This window comes from Salminus brasiliensis, chromosome 16 (assembly GCF_030463535.1).
Source record: "Salminus brasiliensis chromosome 16, fSalBra1.hap2, whole genome shotgun sequence".
Lineage (NCBI taxonomy): Eukaryota > Metazoa > Chordata > Actinopteri > Characiformes > Bryconidae > Salminus > Salminus brasiliensis.
The window spans coordinates 33954437-33974784 of record NC_132893.1 but is presented as its reverse complement, the minus strand read 5'-3'; the positions used below and the strand labels follow the sequence as shown (position 1 = coordinate 33974784).

General features: G+C 43.9%; 1 protein-coding gene across 7 annotated transcripts in view; it reads left to right on the top strand.

The window, feature by feature from the left end:
- Positions 1-20348, top strand: part of depdc5 (DEP domain containing 5, GATOR1 subcomplex subunit) — a 50127-nt gene that overhangs the window by 17283 nt on the left and 12496 nt on the right. For 3 of the 7 annotated variants that reach the window (XM_072659629.1, XM_072659635.1, XM_072659634.1), the window contains exons 23-38: positions 82-217; positions 1114-1208; positions 2685-2738; positions 4576-4759; positions 6929-7089; positions 7232-7352; positions 7462-7629; positions 8381-8606; positions 9965-10098; positions 12261-12375; positions 13556-13618; positions 15763-15899; positions 16336-16410; positions 17746-17878; positions 18630-18735; positions 18812-19051. In XM_072659629.1, coding sequence (XP_072515730.1) covers positions 82-217; positions 1114-1208; positions 2685-2738; positions 4576-4759; positions 6929-7089; positions 7232-7352; positions 7462-7629; positions 8381-8606; positions 9965-10098; positions 12261-12375; positions 13556-13618; positions 15763-15899; positions 16336-16410; positions 17746-17878; positions 18630-18735; positions 18812-19051 — 2148 coding nt within the window. Of the gene's footprint in view, positions 1-81; positions 218-1113; positions 1209-2684; positions 2739-4575; positions 4760-6928; positions 7090-7231; positions 7353-7461; positions 7630-8380; positions 8607-9964; positions 10099-12260; positions 12376-13555; positions 13619-15762; positions 15900-16335; positions 16411-17745; positions 17879-18629; positions 19052-20348 lie in introns of all 7 variants that reach the window. The other 4 variants (XM_072659630.1, XM_072659631.1, XM_072659632.1 and 1 more) reach the window with 4 other exon arrangements.

Below are 20348 nucleotides of genomic sequence, written 5' to 3'. Positions count from 1 at the left end.
TAAAATATATATAAATCCTGCATCCCTAACTCCACACACACATCTCAGAGGTCCCGTGTCGGTGTGTTTTCTGTGTGTCAGGTCCGACGGGCGAAGCGATTCAGATTCACCATCAGACGCGACAGAACATGGCCGAGCTGCAGGGCAGTGAGCAAAGAGACCCCGCCCACACCTCTGCCGAATTGCTGGAACTGGCCTATCACGAGGCCACGGGCAGGTCAGACGAGTGCACTATATCTCCAGAAGCATCCGGTCACCCTTTTAAACTCTCTCTTTTGGGCGAGTTTGTTTAGAGAGTGAACTGAAGACTATCTTCATGAACTCTGTCTTCTACAGTCCTGTCCTTCTACTACAGCCAGAGGAACTGAGACAGTGCTCAAGTCTGAGCATTTGAACTAATAAAAAAAACGCTGATACCCAAACTTTTGACTGCTTTTCTGTAAGAACTACAAAACACAGTACTGTACTTTTACTTTCAGTACTTAAGTAGTACTTTTTAGAATACTAAACTACCTGCAGTACTTAAGTACAGAAAATGTTGAGTACTTTAGTACTTCTACTTAAGTCTGGAGCTTAAAGAACTTCTACTTCTACTCAAGTCACTTTATTTGATGGAGCACCTGTACTTTTACTCAGGTCTGGGGCTCTAGTACTTTATACAGGTCTGAGAAACACTAGTCTGGTGTAAAGCCTTCTCTGAAAAGTGGAGCCTGTCACTGCAGTAAAATATGGACCAACTCCCTACTGTTGCCCTAGAAGAGGCTTACTAGGAGTCTCCTAACTGGAGCAGCGCCTGAGGGGAACTAATCCAAGCTTAATGACCGTAAGAGGTGATTTACTAGTACACCCATCAGAAATGAGGCCATAAACATGAACCATTAACTAAAGGATTAGGGTTTTTTTTAGGGTGACCTCTAAAGTGCTTTGTAGTGCAGAGGTGAATTTGCGAATTGAGCTCAGGTCCCCTCACACCGGCAGTGTGTGTGGACGGAGAGGAGAGCTCTAGTCGCTGTGTAACACACCAGTTTAGCATGTAATAGTGTGTGCTTAAAGATTTTGATTATTTGATAAAATTATAAAGTAAGATTACGTGTGTGTGTGTGTGTGTTACAGGAGAGCAGCTTCTCGTCAGACTGGAGAGAACGGGCTGTACATCAGTGGAGGGAATGATGATTACTCTGGTAGCTCAGCTAGCAGCAATAGCACAGGTACACTACACCTGCATCACACAGGTATACTCTCAGCTGAAGGGGTTCAGTGTAGAACTGACATCAATGTAAATGACACACACAGAGCATGTCTAGTCCCTGTAGAGAAGTACTACCAATAGAATAGGATAGAATAGCTGTAGAGCAAAGTGAAGCTGTAGAGTGGAAGTGTTGGGAAGAGCTAGGGAGTTGGAGATGAGGTGGAGAGGTGCTCACCTGACATTCTGTTCTTGCTCTAATGCTCTTGTCGCTGAATGCAATCAAATCCTCACAGCAATGCTCCTCCAAGATCTAGAAGAAAGTCTTCTTCCCTGGACAGTAGAGACAGTTACTCCAACAGAAGCAGGATCGATTCTTTTAAATACCCTTGATTTCAGAAGAAACAGTGAATGAGCAGGTGTCCCAATACTTTTGGCACTTTTTTAGATAGACAGTTGATGTCTATCTGACGTGATCAGTGTGTGTTTACACTGGGGTATTTTCTTTGTATTTATTTAGATATATGTAGTTGCACAACAAATATATAGAGACTATATGAAGGTGAATAAACAATGAGCAGTGCAGAGTCTCCAGGTAGAATTCCTCAGGTAGAAGAGAGTGGAGATACGAGGGTTTAACAGACTTCTATAGAAGCTGAAGTATCAACTGAAGCTTTTTACTCCAGTAAAAGTGTAAAAGTACTGGTTTCAGAACCACTTCAAGTAGAAAAGTAAAAGTAATGGAAGGAAAACAAAGACCGAAAGCTTAGGCTGCGTCACAGGGGTCTATAGTGCACTACCCTCCCCCCCTCCCCCCTCCCAAAACCCCATTTCTCTAAAAGCCATAATGAGGAGAATGATCTATTAAAATGTTGATGTTAAAAATGTTGGGCTGCACTAGGCTCCTGTTTCAGCTGCAGATCTGCCCATTGAAAATGAAGCATTTCAGTAATATCAGCTCTATTAAAGGAGCGTCTCTGTGCTCTACTGAGCATCAACATGAGCTTCATGGAGGAAAATATGAGGAGTCGTTGTCTAGAAGTTCTGTAAAGCTGCAGAAAGTCAGACTTCAGAGGCGTGTGATCAATAAGCTTTATTGGAATGTAAATGTGGGGCTCAGTCGGGACGTTTCACTGCAGCTCTCTTGAGTCTCTGCCACGGACACAGTCTTCATACTAGACTACAGACGTCTGCTGTGAGCTCGCTGGAGAGGGACGGGACGTGTGCAGGTGTGATGGATCTCTTATAAACCAATAGGGAGTCAGAGAGGGTGTCTGTTTATACTTCTCATCCAATCAGGATCAGACTCTCACTTTCCGGATGGAGAGATTTATCTGGAGAGGGTTTTTATTGATGACGAGCCGGAATGAAAACAAAGGGAAATGAAATAGGAGGAACGAGGCTGTTTTTAACATGTAAGGAGGAGAAAGTTCAGATAATTGGGGGAAAATGTGAGAAGTAGAAGTAAAAATGTTTTATGATGTATTTATCTTTGCAGGCACGCCTGTGAACCGTGGCTCTTTCGAAGAGTATTCCAGCAGCCCGGACCCAAGTGAGTGTCCAGCTGTCATGTATAAATACACACCTGCAGATGTTTACATTGTCTCTTGTACACCTCTTCACGAATTCACAGACACATGGTTACACATTGTTCGTAGTGACTCACTGACAGATGCATGTGTATGAGTTCTGGGGGAGCAGAAAGTGTGTGTGTGTGTATGTGTGTGTGTGTGATCTGTGTGTGTACGCTCTGGTGGACCCTTCCTCATCTGCCTTAAATGTAGCGGCCAGCGTTCTCTCATGCCTCTGATTCCAATCAGGAGTGTTTGAAAGGGAACTGCTTCTCTTTTTTTCTGTCCAGAAGGTACTAGATGGTTCTTGTAGGGTTCTTCAGGAACCTTTGGCAAGTTCCCCCTGGCGTTCTTGGTGGAGTCTAGGGTGAAAGCTTGATGAGTAAAAGTTCCTCCTGCCCTCAAATTAGATCTGTCGCTGTTGGTTCTCCCTCCGTTCTCCGCTTTAGTCTTCTTTTGGGATTCTTCAGACCTCTTCTCGATGTTTTTCTCATTTCTTTGGGCACTTTTATTTTTTCCTACCGGAAAATCCACCTCAGATCACCTCAGAACAGGTTTCTGACTGACCATCTCAGATTTAGATGACCGTCAGCAAATGCCAATAGAATAGGACTCTCTGGAGCAGATAATAAACATGATGAACCTATCGGCACCATGCTGCCTAATAATACCATTGCCAGGCGTGGGCTAGTAGAGGGGTATTAAGCCCCCCAACATTGAGGAGCTGTGGAGCAGTGGAAGAGCTGTGTTCTCTGGAATGATGGAGGTGGTGGAGCTCCATCTAGTACTTTTGGAATGAGTTGGGGAGTTGGAGATGATGAGGTTGAGTGGTGATCATCATCCAACATCCTGACCTCACTAACGCTCTTGTTGCTGAACGCTATCAAATCCTCACAGCAATGCTCTACTCCATAATCTAGTAGAAAGCAGTCTTCTTCTCTGGACAGTAGAGACAGTTACTCCAACAAAAGCAGGATCAGCTCTTTTTAATAGCCTTGAAGCAGGTGTCCCAATACTTTTGTCCATATCGTGTAAACAATATGCATTAAGGTAATGACCGAGGGGGCAAGGTCTAAAGCAGGGGAGGAACTGAGATGGTCAGTTGGGAGATCTTTGGTCATTTCACGTGGATTGATCCTCTCCTTTTTTTTGGTTCATCCTCACTTCCCCAATATTTCTTATTGATCACCAGTTAATCACCAGTTAATCACCAGTTAATTGCCACGCTCAGTCTCACCGCTCACAGATCAGTATTCCCCTCTGCATGCCACACATGGACAGAATTTCTGATCTCTACTGAGTGATTGTGTGTGTGTGTGTGTGTATGTGTGTAAGTAATTCACCTGTTCACACTGCACCCTGTAACTCACAGATTTCCTTCTAATCCCCAAAGGACTGCATGATTAATTGAGCACGCTCTGCCCTGCACTAGCATCAACAGCAGCAGCATCAGATACAATGAAGACAATGACAGTAACACTATTTTTCTCTTCCCACTCTCTCTCTGTGTCTCTCTCTCACTCTTTTTCTCTCTCTCTCTCTCTTTTTTTTTCTTGTCTTTGTGTGTTTCTCTCTGTCGGATGAACCTCTTACTTTTGTGTCTGCTTCCATATCTCTCTATCTCTCTCTCTCTCTCTCTACCCCCCCCCCCTGCCTTCCTATTGGGCGTTATGTGTGAATGTGTTTGTTTGTTTTTTTGTTTTTTTTGTTACATGGTACGTTGTGGGTTGTGTGTATGTCTGCACTGGGGCACTGTGTGTGTGTGTGTGTGTGTGTGTGTGTGTGTGTACGTGTGTACGTGTGCATGTGCCCCTGAAGCCCTGCTGCTGTCTGCACCCCCGACAGTGCCTAGTTTCTGCTGTACGGTCGGGGTGGACTGGAAGTCTCTGACCACGCCCGCCTGCCTCCCCCTGACCACCGACTACTTCCCCGACCGCCAAACGCTGCAGAATGACTACACCGAGGGCTGCTACGACCTGCTGCCACACACTGACCTGGACAGGTACACACACACACACACACACACACTAGCGTTTGCTTGAACTAGCTGGCCAGTACATCCATGAGTCAGGTAATCCATCCTCTAGGGCAGGGTGGTGTTGTTGCCTATAACGCCACACCAACCACTACTTTAGTCGAGTAATACATTAATTACTCAGAAATGTTTTTTGACAGTTATCCAACCAACTATACACGTATTAATCCATCCATTTACCCACATATTAATTCAGTGATTAATCCATCCAACCATATCCATCTATCCAACCAACCATATCCATCTATCCAACCAACCATATCCATCCATCTAACCAACCATATCCATCCATCTAACCACATCCGCCTAGCCATATATCTTTTCATTCATCCATCCATATACAGCCATTCATCTGTCCATATACATCAATCCATCCAACCATATATCTTTTCATCCATCCATCCATATACATCCATCCAACCATATATCTTTTCATTCATCCATCCATCCATCCAACCATATACATCCTTCCATTTAACCATATACATGTTATTCCACCCATCCATCCATTTAACCATATATCTTTTCATTCATCCATCCAACCATATGCATCCATCCCTCCATCCAACCACATACATCCATCCAACCATATATATTTTTTTCATTCATCCATCCATCCATTCATATACATCCATCCATCCATTCATGTATGTCCATCCATCCATCCATATACATCCATCCATCCATATATCTTTTCATCATCAATCCATCCATATACATCCATCCAACCATATATATTTTTTTCATTCATCCATCCAACCATATACACCCATCCCTCCATCCAACCATATACATCCATCCAACCATGCACATCCCTCCATCCAACCATATACATCCATTCATCCAGCCATATCTTTTTTTCATCCATCCATCCATTTACCATCTATATGTTTATCCATCCTTCCATCCAGCCAACCATACACATCCATCCATTCAGCATCTATACTATGCAGTCATGCACTGGTTTGGGAACCACTTCTCTAATATCTGTGTCAGAGTGGAGAAATAAAGAAAGAAACCTTAAGCTCTCAAATGATCCTTTACCACGCTCTCAGCCCTTACTTATTATTAAAGCTTATTAGGGTCATGGCTTGTTCACGGTCACCAGGAGACCAAGACCAGCAGATGCAAATGTCAAAGCTTTCTATACACCCAGACTCTTCAAACCTTGTCCCAGTAATCAGCAGCCAGTGTAGTTAAGAAACAGCAGTTAACGGTTAACAGGACCGGTGGAGGAACACTTCAGATACATACACACTCTATCTCTTTCTTTATCTCTCTCACATGTACAAACACACACACACACACACATTCATAGACACTCGCAGGTCCATATGGTTTTATAAGCCTCAGTGGATTTAAACCCACTTTTATGGACACACATACACACTCTCAGACACACACACACTTTTGCATAGTGTATAACAGAATACAGTAGCTGAAGTCCAGCGTTCCATCATATTGACCTTACAGGACCTTCTGTCCCATTTACAGAGTTTCACAGTGACTCAGCTGAACTAGAGCTCAGCCATCTGTACTCTCTCTGTTTCTGCTGGTGGCCCTAATCTTAGTCTGTTCATGGATAAACGTCTATATATATATAATCTGCCATCTATCAACCATAACATTAGTACCACATTAGTACATGACATCATCTACAGGGGCTCCTGTTAAGGGGTGGATCTATTAGGCAGGACGTGAACGGTCAGTTCTGGAAGGTGTTGATGCAGGGCAAAAAAATGACGTTAGAATCTGAGACACTTTGACAAGAACCGGACTGTGATGTTCTAGACGACTGGGTAGAAATCAGCCAGGTCCTGTGGGGTGTTTCTGGTATGCAGTGGTGAGCACCTACCTAAAGTGGTGGTGTGCTCCAGGGAAGGACAGCCAGTGAACTGGGCACAGAGTCATGGGTGCCCAAGGCTCATTGATGGTCATGGATGAGCTCAGGGATCTGCTGTAACGCCTGAAGGTGTACAGATACAACAGGACACCTTCAGAGGTCTTGTGGAGATCATGCCTCGACAGGTCAGAGCTGTGGGACTTACTATAAGGCAGATGGTGCTAATGTGGGACATATAGTATTATATATTGCATTAATGTGTGTGTGTGTGTGTGTGTGTGTGTGTGTGTCAGGCGTGATGATGAGGCTCCTATAATGACCGCTCCACGTGTGTTTGAGGAGTTTATCTGTCAGAGGCTGATGCAGGGCTATCAGATCATCGTCCAGCCCAACAGCAGGAAAGCCCCTCCCACTGTTGCCCCGCCCCTCAGCAGCAGCCCACTCTACTCCAGAGGTAACCCCCTTCAGTTTATTTCCCCTGCAGATCCAACTTGTCTTTCTTAATGTTTCTGATATTAAAATGTAGATTGTGATGCCATGTTATTGACTCTCAGGCGCACTCTCTCTCGCGCACTCTCTCTCTTTCTCATTTTCAGGGCTGGTGTCTCGGAGGAAGGCGGAGGAAGAGGAGAGCTTGTTTTGGCTCAGTATGGGCCGAACCTTCCACAAAGTCTGTCTGAAAGACAAAATCATCACAGTCACTCGTTACCTGCCCAAGTCAGTCTCTCACACCGACACACTAATGACATCAATACACTGGTGATTACTACACACACTTACTGCACACGTGTAGTCTAATCTCACTGTGTGTGTGTTTGTGTGACAGGTATCCGTACGAGTCCACACAGATCCAGTACAGCTACAGCCTGTGTCCTCCTCATGCGGAAGGCCACTTTGTGCCCTGCTGGGTGGAGTTCAGTCACGAGCGGCTGGAGGAGTATAAGTGGAACTATCTGGATCAGTACATCTGCTCTGCCGGCTCGGAGGACTTCAGGTACACCGGTCATCTCCACACTCCTGCTCCAGCTCTACTGCTTGCAGCCTAATACATCATGAGAACATGTTCGACACACTCAAACCATGCGGAGGTGTTCAGTAGCCTGATGATAACCACACTGTATGGACAAAAGTATTGGGACACCTGCTCATTCCTAGTTTCTACTGAAATCGAGGCCATTAAAGAGTTGATCCTGCTTTTGTTGGAGTAACTGTCTCTACTGTCCAGGGAAGAAGGCTTTCTGCTAGATTTTGGAGGAACATTACTGTGAGAATTTGATTGCGTTCAGTGACGAGAGTGTTGGTGAGGTCAGGATGTTGGATGATCACCACCCCACCTCATCCCATTCAAAAGTACTAGATGGAGCACCACCACTATCAGTCCAGAGTACTCAGTTCTTCCACTTCTCCACAGCTTAATGCTGGGGGGCTTTATACCCCTCTGAACAGGATCCCTCTAGCCCACATAGCCTGGCATTAGGCAGCATGGTGCCAATAGGTTCATGTTTGTTTATCTGCTCTACAGGGACTAGACAAGCTATGTGTGTCAGCAATAGGTGCAACTTAAAGCAGTTGAATACATTCATTAGAAGGGGTGTCCACAAACTTTTGGACATATAGTGTATGTAATATGGACGGAAGTATGCCATATAACTAAACCCAGTGGCATTGAACAGTCAGAGGATTGCTGGATTTCTTGGTGAAGCAGATTTCACAGCACGGTGCTAAGTCATGTTTCCACTCCACAGCCTAATCGACTCCCTGAAGTTCTGGCGGACGCGTTTTCTCCTGCTGCCTGCTGGGGGCGCCAGACGCGTGGCGGATGGCGAGGGTCACTGGGACGTTTATGGAGACGGGCCGGGGGCAGGGAGCTCCGGGGCCTCTGGGGACTGGGCTCTTCTGGACGGATTTATCCGCTTCCTGGAGGGACTGAACAGGATCCGGCGACGCCATCGATCCGACCGCATCATCCGGGTGAGTTAAGGGAACGTCTAGGAGTGGAGGAGGGTGAATCCTCTAGAGACCAGACTGAGTGATGTATGTAAGGGAGTGATCTTCAGTTCATTCAGTTTTTCATTTCAGTTTCATTCAGACGGGAATTTCACCTCATTATCCGAATCCATTCATTTCTGTTATCAGTGTTTCTTATAATGTAATATACATAGGATTGTAGTCCCTTTTATAGAGAAATGTGTGGAAATATCTCTTTTGATAGATAGATAAATGGATAGATAGATTGATTGATGGATGAATAGATTGATAGACAGACAGATAGACAGATGGATATATGGATGGATGTATACATGGATAGATGGATGGATGAATGGATGGATGGATAAATGGATGGATGGATAGATAAATGGATAGATGGATGTATACATGGATAGATGGATGGATGGATAGATAAATGGATGGATGGATGGATAAATGGATGGATGGATAAATGGATGGATGGATAGATAAATGGATGGAAAAATGGATGGATAAATAGATGAATAAATGGATGGATAAACGGATGGATGGACAGATTAATGGATAGATGGATGGAAAAAAGGATGGATGGATAGATAAATGGATAGATGGATGGATGGATGGATAAATGGATGGATGGATAGATAAATGGATAGATGGATGGAAAAATGGATGGATGGATAGATAAATGGATGGATGGATAGATAAATGGATAAATGGATGGATAGATAAATGGATGGATGGATAGATAAATGGATAAATGGATGGATAGATGGATGGATGGATAGATGGATGGATGGATAGATGGATGGATAGATGGATGGATGGATAGATAAATGGATGGAAAAATGGATGGATAAATAGATGGATAGATAAATGGATGGAAAAATGGATGGATAAATAGATGGATAAATGGGTGGATGGATAAATGGATGGATGGATAGATAAATGGATGGATGGATGGATAAATGGATAGATGATGGATGGATAAATGGATGGATGGATAAATGGATGGATGGATAGATAAATGGATGGATGGATGGATAAATGGATAGATGATGGATAGATAAATGGATGTATAAATGGATGGGATAGAAAGATGGATGGATGGATGGGTGGATAGATAAATGGATAGGATGGATGGAGCTCTCAGCCTGTCCAGAAATGCATGTGTAAAGCGTGTCCTTTAGTGGCGGCTCAAACACTTCCCAGCTGTAAAGGGAGCCCAGGAGCAAGAAGTAGCAATTCTCACTTACCGCTGCTTTAAGCCTTTGAAGAACACAAGCAGTCCAGTGAGATAGTCTGACCAGCCAGCCCGTCTGATCCTCTCTGCTGTTGTCTTTGTTCGTGTGTTTTTTTAGAAAGGAGCTGCTTTAAAGGGGCTTCAGGTGAGCGGTCCTCTCTCTGCTTACCCTCCAGAGCCTATGGCTCCTCCACTGGGCAAGAAAGGTGCTTCAGCCCTCTCCACCTTGCTGGAGCTCGACCAGACTCACAAGTAAGTCTGAAACCGCACCTTACAGGAGCATATGCTTTTAGGGTTATTAGGGATGCACTGATGTGGGGACTGTGGGCCGATGCTAACGCACGTATCTGCCGATGGCGAAGCATAAAGATGTAGAAATTAGGTTCTGGGTTGAATTCAGTAAAATAAAAAAAAGGCAGGTGTTTTGGTGCAGCGGCCCAGCGTCACCCCAACACTCTCATCCTCAGCACTCTCCTCCTCCTCAGCGCTCTCCTCCTCAGCCCTCTCCTCCTCCTCAGCGCTCTCCTCCTCAGCCCTCTCCTCCTCCTCAGCCCTCTCCTCCACCTCAGCCCTCTCCTCCTCCTCAGCCCTCTCCTTCTCCTCAGCCCTCTCCTCCTCAGCCCCCTCCTTCTCCTCAGCCCTCTCCTCCACCTCAGCCCTCTCCTCCTCCTCAGCCCTCTCCTTCTCCTCAGCCCTCTCCTCCTCAGCCCCCTCCTTCTCCTCAGCGCTCTCCTCCTCCTCAGCCCTCTCCTTCTCCTCAGCCCTCTCCTCCTCAGCCCCCTCCTTCTCCTCAGCGCTCTCCTCCTCCTCAGCACTCTCCTCCTCCTCAGCCCTCTCCTCCTCAGCCCCCTCCTTCTCCTCAGCGCTCTCCTCCTCCTCAGCACTCTCCTCCTCCTCAGCCCCCTCCTTCTCCTCAGCCCCCTCCTTCTCCTCAGCGCTCTCCTCCTCCTCAGCACTCTCCTCCTCCTCAGCGCTCTCCTCCTCAGCCCTCTCCTCCTCCTCAGCCCTCTCCTCCTCCTCAGCACTCTCCTCCTCCTCAGCGCTCTCCTCCTCCTCAACACTCTCCTCCTCCTCAACACTCTTCACCTCCTCAACACTCTCCTCCTCCTCAGCACTCTCCTCCTCCTCAGCACTCTCCTCCTCCTCAACACTCTCCTCCTCAGCCCCCTCCTTCTCCTCAGCGCTCTCCTCCTCAGCCCTCTCCTCCTCCTCAGCGCTCTCCTCCTCCTCAGCCCTCTCCTCCTCCTCAGCACTCTCCTCCTCCTCAGCACTCTCCTCCTCCTCAGCGCTCTCCTCCTCAGCCCTCTCCTCCTCCTCAGCCCTCTCCTCCTCCTCAGCACTCTCCTCCTCCTCAGCGCTCTCCTCCTCCTCAACACTCTCCTCCTCCTCAACACTCTTCACCTCCTCAACACTCTCCTCCTCCTCAGCACTCTCCTCCTCCTCAACACTCTCCTCCTCCTCAACACTCTTCACCTCAGCCCTCTCCTCCTCAGCCCCCTCCTTCTCCTCAGCGCTCTCCTCCTCCTCAGCACTCTCCTCCTCCTCAGCGCTCTCCTCCTCCTAAAAAAGGAGATGAGGAATGAAGAGGCCGCGACGATCTGTCTGTCTGTCTGACTGTCTGTCTCTATTTGCCTGTCTCTATCTTTCTGTCTATCTGTCTGTCTGTCTGTCTATCTGTCCGTCCCTCTGTACCTGTGTTTGTTTGTCTGTCTGTCTCTCCATCTCTGTCCATCTTTCCGTCTGTCTCTCTGCCCATCTCTCCATCTGTCTGTCCGTCTTTCTGTCCATCTGTCTATCTGTCTGTCTGTCTGTCTGTCTATCTGTCTAGCCGTCTGTCTTTTTGTCCATCTCTCTCTCTCTCTCTGTCTGTCTATTTGTCTCCCTGTCTGTCTATCCGTCTTTCTTTCTCTCCATCTCTGTCTCTCTGTCTATCTGTCCATCTGTATAGAGAAATATATAAAATATTGATTTTTTAAAATATTAATTTTATCCTGTTTTCTTCAGTTTTTTTCTGTACCTACACCTGCTCTAACACACTGAGACCGATTTCTACAATCATATAAATCATCTTTTTCTCTCTCTCTCTCTCTGTATCTCTCTCTCTCTGTATCTCTCTCTCTCTCTGTATCTCTCTCTCTCTCTCTCTCTCTCTCTCTCTCTCTCTGTATCTCTCTCTCTCTCTGTATCTCTCTCTCTCTCTCTCTCTCTCTCTGTATCTCTCTCTCTCTCTCTCTCTCTCTCTCTCTGTATCTCTCTCTCTCTCTCTCTCTCTCTCTGTATCTCTCTCTCTCTCTCTCTGTATCTCTCTCTGTATCTCTCTCTCTCTCTCTCTCTCTCTGTATCTCTCTCTGTATCTCTCTCTCTCTCTCTCTCTCTCTGTATCTCTCTCTTTGTGTGTCTCTCCCTCTCTCTAGATCTCAGGAAGAGCAGATTGCCTCTCAGCATGCAGCTGTGGGGAAAGTAGCGGCGCCCTTCAGTGAGGCTGCCTCCGTTGTCATGGCAACCACTTACGTAGATAGCCCCCGGAAGGTGAGAACCCCAAAAAAAAAACAGGTGGTGTGTGTGTGTGTCCACATATTGTGCTATATCTTTGGGGTGTTTAATTTTTTCTGCTGTTCTTCTCCTTGTTTAGCTGTAGGTTGTTCGGTGTGTGTGTGTGTGTGTGTGTGTGTGTGTGTGTGTGTTAGCTAGCTTTTATCGCTCCTTGTTTCTGATCCTGTTCCTGTGTCTCTGCTGTAAACACTGACCCTCAAACTGCCACAGAACTGCACGGGTTCCCCGCTCTAATACACCTCACATTGATCTCCAGCTGAAGCCCAGTTTGAGCTGGGGGAGCTTTGGCTGTGGTGGTGCGGTCGTCACAGTGATGACTGACGAGGTCCGGTCGGTTTTATTAGTTTTATTTGAAGCAGGGAATACTGACATCATACTGAGTGATGTCCTTTTTCATAAATGTATTTTTTTATTTACACAAAATACAGCAGGTTAAATAAATATAAAAAACAATAATAATCAGCACATAGGGGAGAGAAGGGAAAGGAGATCAGACAGGAGAAACGAGAGGCCGGTTCTGCTGGGTTTGGACTCGTCGCCAGCTCTCTAGGCTTAGATAAGAGCGCTAGCAGGCTAAACACCGCAGCACAGGCCATGTTCCAGCTAACTGAGGCTGAAATCACGCAGGTTTAGAGGAGCCTCGAGTCGAGGGAACGGCTTCGGGCTTGCTCTGTCTTTCGCCCTCTGACTCTCGGAAATGTCGGCAATAATTGCTGAATGAGCTTTTTCTCCCGGACGACGGTGTCTGGACATGTCTCATAGTAGCTGACTTGGGTCGGCCCCTGCAGCATGGCTCCTCCTACTTCACAAGGCCTGCCTGATGTACTACCTTGGCCACGTCATTGTTTGTGTCATGTTTTTTTTTTTTTCCCATTTTCAGAGTGTGACATCACCAATTAGTGAGCACGGACAGCGCCCCCACCCTATAGCTCTCTATTATATATATGTATAAACATTATACCACCCAGGCTTAATATGTATAGGATAGCTGATAGTGGGACAACGCTGAACTGTGCAGTTCTGGAGCCACACAGGTGTGAAGCCTGAGGAGAAGTCACTTTCATTACTCTGCAGCCATGTTCAACTTTCTGGGGTCTCTCTCTCTCTCTCTCTCTCTCTCTCTCTCTCTGGTGTTTTCTTCTCTGTACGCTGACAGGACGCTGGCTTCATGTTGGACTTTATTCGTAGCCCTCGTTCCTCCTACCTCTCTCACTCTCAGGTCAGTATCTTTCTCTCGCTCTCGCTCGCTCTCGCTCTATCTCCCTCCCTCCTTCTTGCCCATGTACAGTGTGTGTATGTGTGTGTATGTGTGTGTATGTGTGTGTATGTATGTGTGTGTGTGTGTGTGTGTGTGTGTGTGTGTGTGTGTCTGCATGGTTTGGTCCTCACACCCAATAGTGTTGTAATCACATTAGCTAGACTCCCCATAACCGTCCCCTGTCTGTCCAGGTTGAGGGCATTAGCCGGTAGCCTGCCCCTCTTTGCTGCAGTACTTGCTGCCTCCACTCCTCTGAAAAGGCTTTATGCTAAATGTTGGAGGCACTGTGAGGAGCATTTGATTGCATTTGATGCCGTCTCTGAGACCACCGTTCTACTGCTCCACTGCTGGGGGGCTTCGTACCCCACTAGCCCACACTTGGTATTGGGCACGATGACCTCAGGTCTATTCTGATGCCAGTGCGTTTCTGTTGGCATTGGGTGAAACTTAAAGTAGCTGAATTTACTCATTAGCAGGACTGTCTGAATACTTTTGGGCATTTATTAGCTTATTGCTAATATACTAGCACACATTTAATTTATTTACTCAATTTAAATGTAACCTATTAGACCAAAAAAAAACAACAACATTTTGACATTATTATTATTACTATTACTATTAATAATAATAATTATAACAACAATAATAATGAAAATTTTAATAATGAAAAACATTAAAATATCAAATATTAATATTAATTATTTAATATTATATTTTTATTTTATACAAATATGACCTTTATTATTCTTGTTATTATCATTATTACTAAATTTATTATATTTATTTATTTATTTACTAAATGTAAATTTAACACATTAGAGAAAAATTAAACTTTTACAAATTATTATTATTATTATTATATTTGTATTTTGTCTCATGACATTGGAGAAAAAATGAAAAAAATAATTTATATTCTAATTTATATTCTAATTAAATATGCTTGGAACATTTACATTACCTATTATTATTATTATTGTTATTATTATTATATTTGTATTTTCTCTCACATTGAATTGAACAAATTGCAGTAAAAATAAAACACAAAATTTTAAACATGCCTATAATTTGCACATTATTATTATTGTTGTTGTTGTTGTTATTGTTATTACTAAATTGATCATTTTTGTTTATTTATTTATTTACTAAATTTAAATTTAACAAATTGGAGGAAAAAAATAAAAAATACTTTATATTATAATTTATGTTCTAATTAAATATGCTTGGAAAGTTTACATTACCTATTATTATTATTATTATTATTATTGCTATTATGTATTTTGTTCTCCCGTGTACTCGGGGGGGCTGTAGCATCGTAATCCCACATGCCAAGGAATTTTCACACTATGCGTGGAGCTGCCCTTCCACTAGTGTGAGCCCTGCGCCTCCTTGTCTCTCCTCTCTATCCTGATGATGCTGCGGCCCAAAGAAATGGCAATGTCGACAGTAATTGATTAATGACTTTTTTTATCCTGGATGGCTGTGTCTGGACGGTTGGCCTCAGCAGTCCAGTCTGTGGTGATTGTCATGTCCCAGAGTAGCTGACTCCTCCTTCTCCACAATGCTAGGTAAACAGACTGGGCCAGTGCCAGGCATCCTCCTACAGTGTGCTGAATTGAGTCAAAGCCTGCAGTGATCTTCAACACCTCTGTGGACCCAATACATTATTATTATTATTATTATTATTATTATTATTGTTGTTGTTGTAGGTGTGCATTAAAATGTGCACTGATTTACTGAAAGACCTTATTAATCTCTATAGAATATATAATAGATGTAATTTGACCAGGAGTGCCCAGATGTTTGCATACAGCTGCAGCTGCATACCACCAGTTTTACACCGTATCCCAAAGCGGAGTGGTGCTCACACGTGTCACATACAGTAGAAAGCATGTGATCAGTGATGTAGTGATGAGGGTATCATTATTTCGTACCCTTAACCCTCATGTTTGTGTATCCCTGTAATCTGTAATCTGCATGTTGTACTAATGTAGTGATGGAGAGCACCCTTCCCCACATGTCTGTCAGTAGAGCTCCGTTAGAGGTCTGATACCCTGTGTGTACAGAGCGAGATGCTGTTGTAGTGACTCTCTCACTGCTTTTTGAAGATCCCTGTTGAGCCTCCGGCAGCCACTCCTGCAGATTCTGGATTAACAGACAAAGGAGGGAGCCAGCTGAGTGAGAGGACAGTAGGGGGCGCTGCAGGCACTGGAGAGCCAGCCTCGGGCACTGCTACTGACTCAGGGTAAACTAGGAGACGTCTAACATCATCCTGCCTCAGTCAGCACACTTTATGAGACTAGTGTATCTTGACAAGCTTGTTGTCACAGTCCTGCAGAAACCTTGTATCTCCACTTTTACAGTTTTACATTTTATGGCATGATGGATAGACCAATAGAAATGCTCCAAAATGACTTCTGTGTTGACTACCATTGAAAGTGTTAGTGTAAAGTTGCTGTTATGGAGATACAAGGATCTTGCTAGACAACGATATTATAGTCCACCACCTAGTGTTATATACATATATATGCTGTGTTAGCTGTGTGTGCAGCTAAAATGTTGAGACAATGGTCAATCTTTCATTTACTTTAAATATTAGTTAATTATTAATATATTTGCATATTTTATTAGTTGTGTGTCTAGTTACTGTTTTAATGGCTAATCATTAAGACATTCTGCAGGGGTCAGCAGGGCAGTCTGAGTCTCTCATCCTCCTCCACACTTCTGGAGATCCTGGAGGCCATCAAACACCCAACGTAAGAGCCTGTGTGTTTTATATGAACACATTACAGTGTGGTCTCTATGTGCATTATTACTATTATTATTATTATTATTATTATCATTATTATTAGTAGTAGTAGTAGTAGTTTTTATTAGTTTATTATATATTATCTTTAATTAGTTTTAATTTACATCTAATTTACATATTATTTTATTTAATTAAATAGAACAAATGTGGTCAAATACATAATTACATTAAATGTGCCTGTAACTTATGTAAAAGGCTCATATTATTATTATTATGTTTATTATTATTATAGTAATTACTAATTAAATGTAAATTCTACTATTTAAATTCTAATTACTATTATCATTAGTAGTAGTAGAAATATTTGTTATTTTCTTTATTTTATAATATGGTATTATTTATTTATATATTTCGTATTTTATTTACTTACTAGATCTGTATTATTTATGTATTTATTTATTTTATTTACTTACTCGATTTAAATGTAACAAATTGGACGGGGGTAAATGTGACTGTAACCTTTGTATGTGACCTATAATATTAATATTATTGTTTATTGTTGTTATTATTATTATTATTATTATTATTAGTAGTAGTAGTAGTAGTCATTGTAATAATACTACTAGTATACTGGTATTACTACTTATAGTATTTGTTACTACTACTATTATTAATATTATTATTATTGTATTACTATTGTTGTTTTTATTGTTCTCTTCACACTGCTGTGTATTCTGTTATTTAGGATAATAGTTTTTAGAAGCGAATGTAGGAATGAAGGTGGTCTGGGACCAAGCCTCAGAATCACAAAGACCTCTTCAGAGATAGCCAGCATGATTACAAATACAGTAACATACAGAGCTAGACCGTTCTTTTCTCCAGGATCATCAACAGTAACACTTGTGTTACAACACATCAACTACACTTTACAGTGGTTGCTAAACTTACAAACACACCTGCTCATATGACCCCTGAATTAATCAGTATTAGTGTAAAACCCTGTAGTGTTACTCCACCGCCTCAGTCCACATGCTTCTCTACCTTTAGATCAAGCTTCTGGAGCTCTCAGCTTGTCCAGAAATGTGTGTGTGCAGCCAGCTGTCCATGAGGGGGCGCTCAGAGCATTTGTTTTAATGGTGATTTGTGATGTAAAAGTGAATTACACTCCCCACCTGTAGGGGGAGCACAGGAGATTTCATTTTACTGTAATTATTGTGTAAAGCCACAAGTGCACCTGTGCATATCAGTGTTTCTGATGTAACAGACAATGAGTGTAGTGTGTGTGTGTGTGTGTGTGTGTGTGTGTGTGTGTGTGTGTGTGTGTGTGTGTGTGTGCGCGCAGTACTGGCGTGCAGCTGCTGCCAGAGCAGAAGGGTCTTCCGCCCAACTGCTTCATCAGTGCTGAGGTGGTTCACTGGCTGATGAACACAGTGGAGAATGTGGCCACTCAGGGCATCGCTGTGGAGATCATGCAGGTAAACAGCAGCCGACCACAGGCACAGCTAACATCCTATGCTGATGGTCCTATCTTGTGTGTAGCTGAGTTTTTTTAATTATATACATTTTTAATTATACAAAAAAATATTTGGAGCATTTCTTTTGGACTTACAAAACCAGCAAAAATACACTATGTCCAAATATTTAAGGCCACCCCTTATAATGAATGCATCCAGCTACTTTAAGTTGCACCCATTACTGACACAGATGTGCAAAGGCACACTTGTCTAGTCCTGGTAGAGAGGCACTGCCAATAGAATAGGACTCTCTGGAGCAGATCAATAAACATGAACCTATGGGCACCATGCTGCCTAATGCCAGGTGTGGGCTAGTAGAGGGGTATAAAGCCCCCCAGCCTTGAGCTGTGGAGCAGTGGAGGAACTGTGTTCTCTGGAGCTCCATCCAGTACTTTTGGGATGGGTTGGGAAGTTGTGGGTGAGGTGGGGTGGTGATGATCATCATCTAACATCCAGACCTTACTAATGCTCTCATTGCTGAATACAATCTAATCCTCACAGCAATGATCCTCCAAAAGTAGAAAGTCTTCTTCTCTGGACAGTAGAGACAGTTACTCCAACAAAAGCAGGATCAGCTCTTTTAATACCCTTGATTTCAGAAGAATTAGTGAATGAGCAGGTGTCCCAATACTTTTGTCAGATAAACAGTTTTGCATGTCAGGACTGTATGGAGAGAAAACGGGCTTGGACAGTGCTTTCTGTGTTTCTGTAGAAAATGCTGGATGAAGGCCTGGTTGCTCACGCGTCCGGAGACGCCATGCGCACTTTCATCTACGGCTTCTATTTCTACAAGATCCTGGACAAGGAGAGCGAGAAGGGTGAGAGGCACACGATAATGCACATCTGCTTTCACAGCCATGCTCTTACTAACACTGCCCACGCCTCCTCCCTCAGTTCCTGCCACTCAGATGCCTCCAGGTGGCGCTGGCGTGTGGTCGGCGGCAGCGGTGGAGGATTTCGCCCTGTTCCAGAGGAAGTGGTTCGAGGTGGCGTTTGTGCTGGAGGAGAGACGGCCATGCGACCTGCCCGCGTTCCTGCTGCCCTGGTTGCCCAGCCGGCCCGCATCGTACGCAAGTAGGCACAGCTCCTTCAGCCGCAGCTTCGGAGGACGCAGCCAGGCCGCCGCCCTGCTAGGTACACACAGCCTGCCCCGCCCCCACTCAGAGCTACAGATGCCCTGTCCCCAGCATGACACGCCCCTTTAGATTGATGAGTCTCTTTTCCACTGTAGACCCAAACGGTCCTGAGCACAGTTAGCTGACCATGTTGAGCGCAGGAGGTCTGGAGGTGATCCACTAAGGTGGGATAGCCCTTTGGGGTCTACGAACTCGCCAGTGATTCAGCAAATTCACCAAATGCTTCTCGATGATGTTTTTGTTAATATCTTTACGATAATGCAGCGTGGAAATACGGTTCTAATGTTTTATGAACCAGCAGAGTTTATGTATATATATATATATATATATATATATATATATAAAATCATATCAAAATATTATGACCACCTCTGGTCTGGAGTTAAAAATAAGCATAAGCGAGCACACCAGGCAGTTGTTGTAGCAGCAATCAGACGCCATGAGCAAAGGACGCTATCTGACAGATGCCCAAACTGGTCCTGGGTAAAGGGTGGTAGAATCTCGAAAACTGCTAACTTCATGGGATGATACAGTGCAGTCAGCGCCCCACTGTGGAGCAGTTAACCTTCCATCACCTAATCCAGGCCATGCCATCATGTCTCGCTAGTGTCATTTGAGCCCAGCGCGGCTATTTCCATTATTAGGCTGGTGGTCATAATGTTCTGATATGTGTTTATTTTTCTATTAAGGATTGCATACTTTTATTATTCTATAAGAAGACCAGTATATGCTATAAATAAGTATATTACTTTAATTAATGACCCTTATAAAATCAATGCAGTTGAGTCCCCACATTCAGAGTAATGCATTTGTACACCCACAACGTTAGTATTAACCGGTATTATTTACATCACTTTTTTTTACTGTAGCTTCTCAGTGTACTCTAGTCCTCTAGTCCTGATTTAGCAGCACAGCAAAGGGAAAACCGTCTGGACCAGCAGTGGAAAAGGGGCTGCGGAAGCCTGGGAAGGGGGAGCCAAAGTGGCCATTACACAGAGTCCACAAAGCAAATCAGATTATATAACCCATCTCTAACTGTAAGAAGAGGTACGATAGCGTCCTTAAAGCCACAGACAGCGATACACGATACAGATCAAAGAAATGGACCAGACTCACTTTGCAGTCCCAAAACTTTTGTATATATATATATATATATATATATATATATATATATATATATATATATATATATGCACAATATAGGCAGAAGTATTGGGACATATCTCTTAATCATTAAATTCAGGTGTTTGATTCAGTCCCGTTTCCACAGCTGTATAAAATTAAGCCTCTAGTCA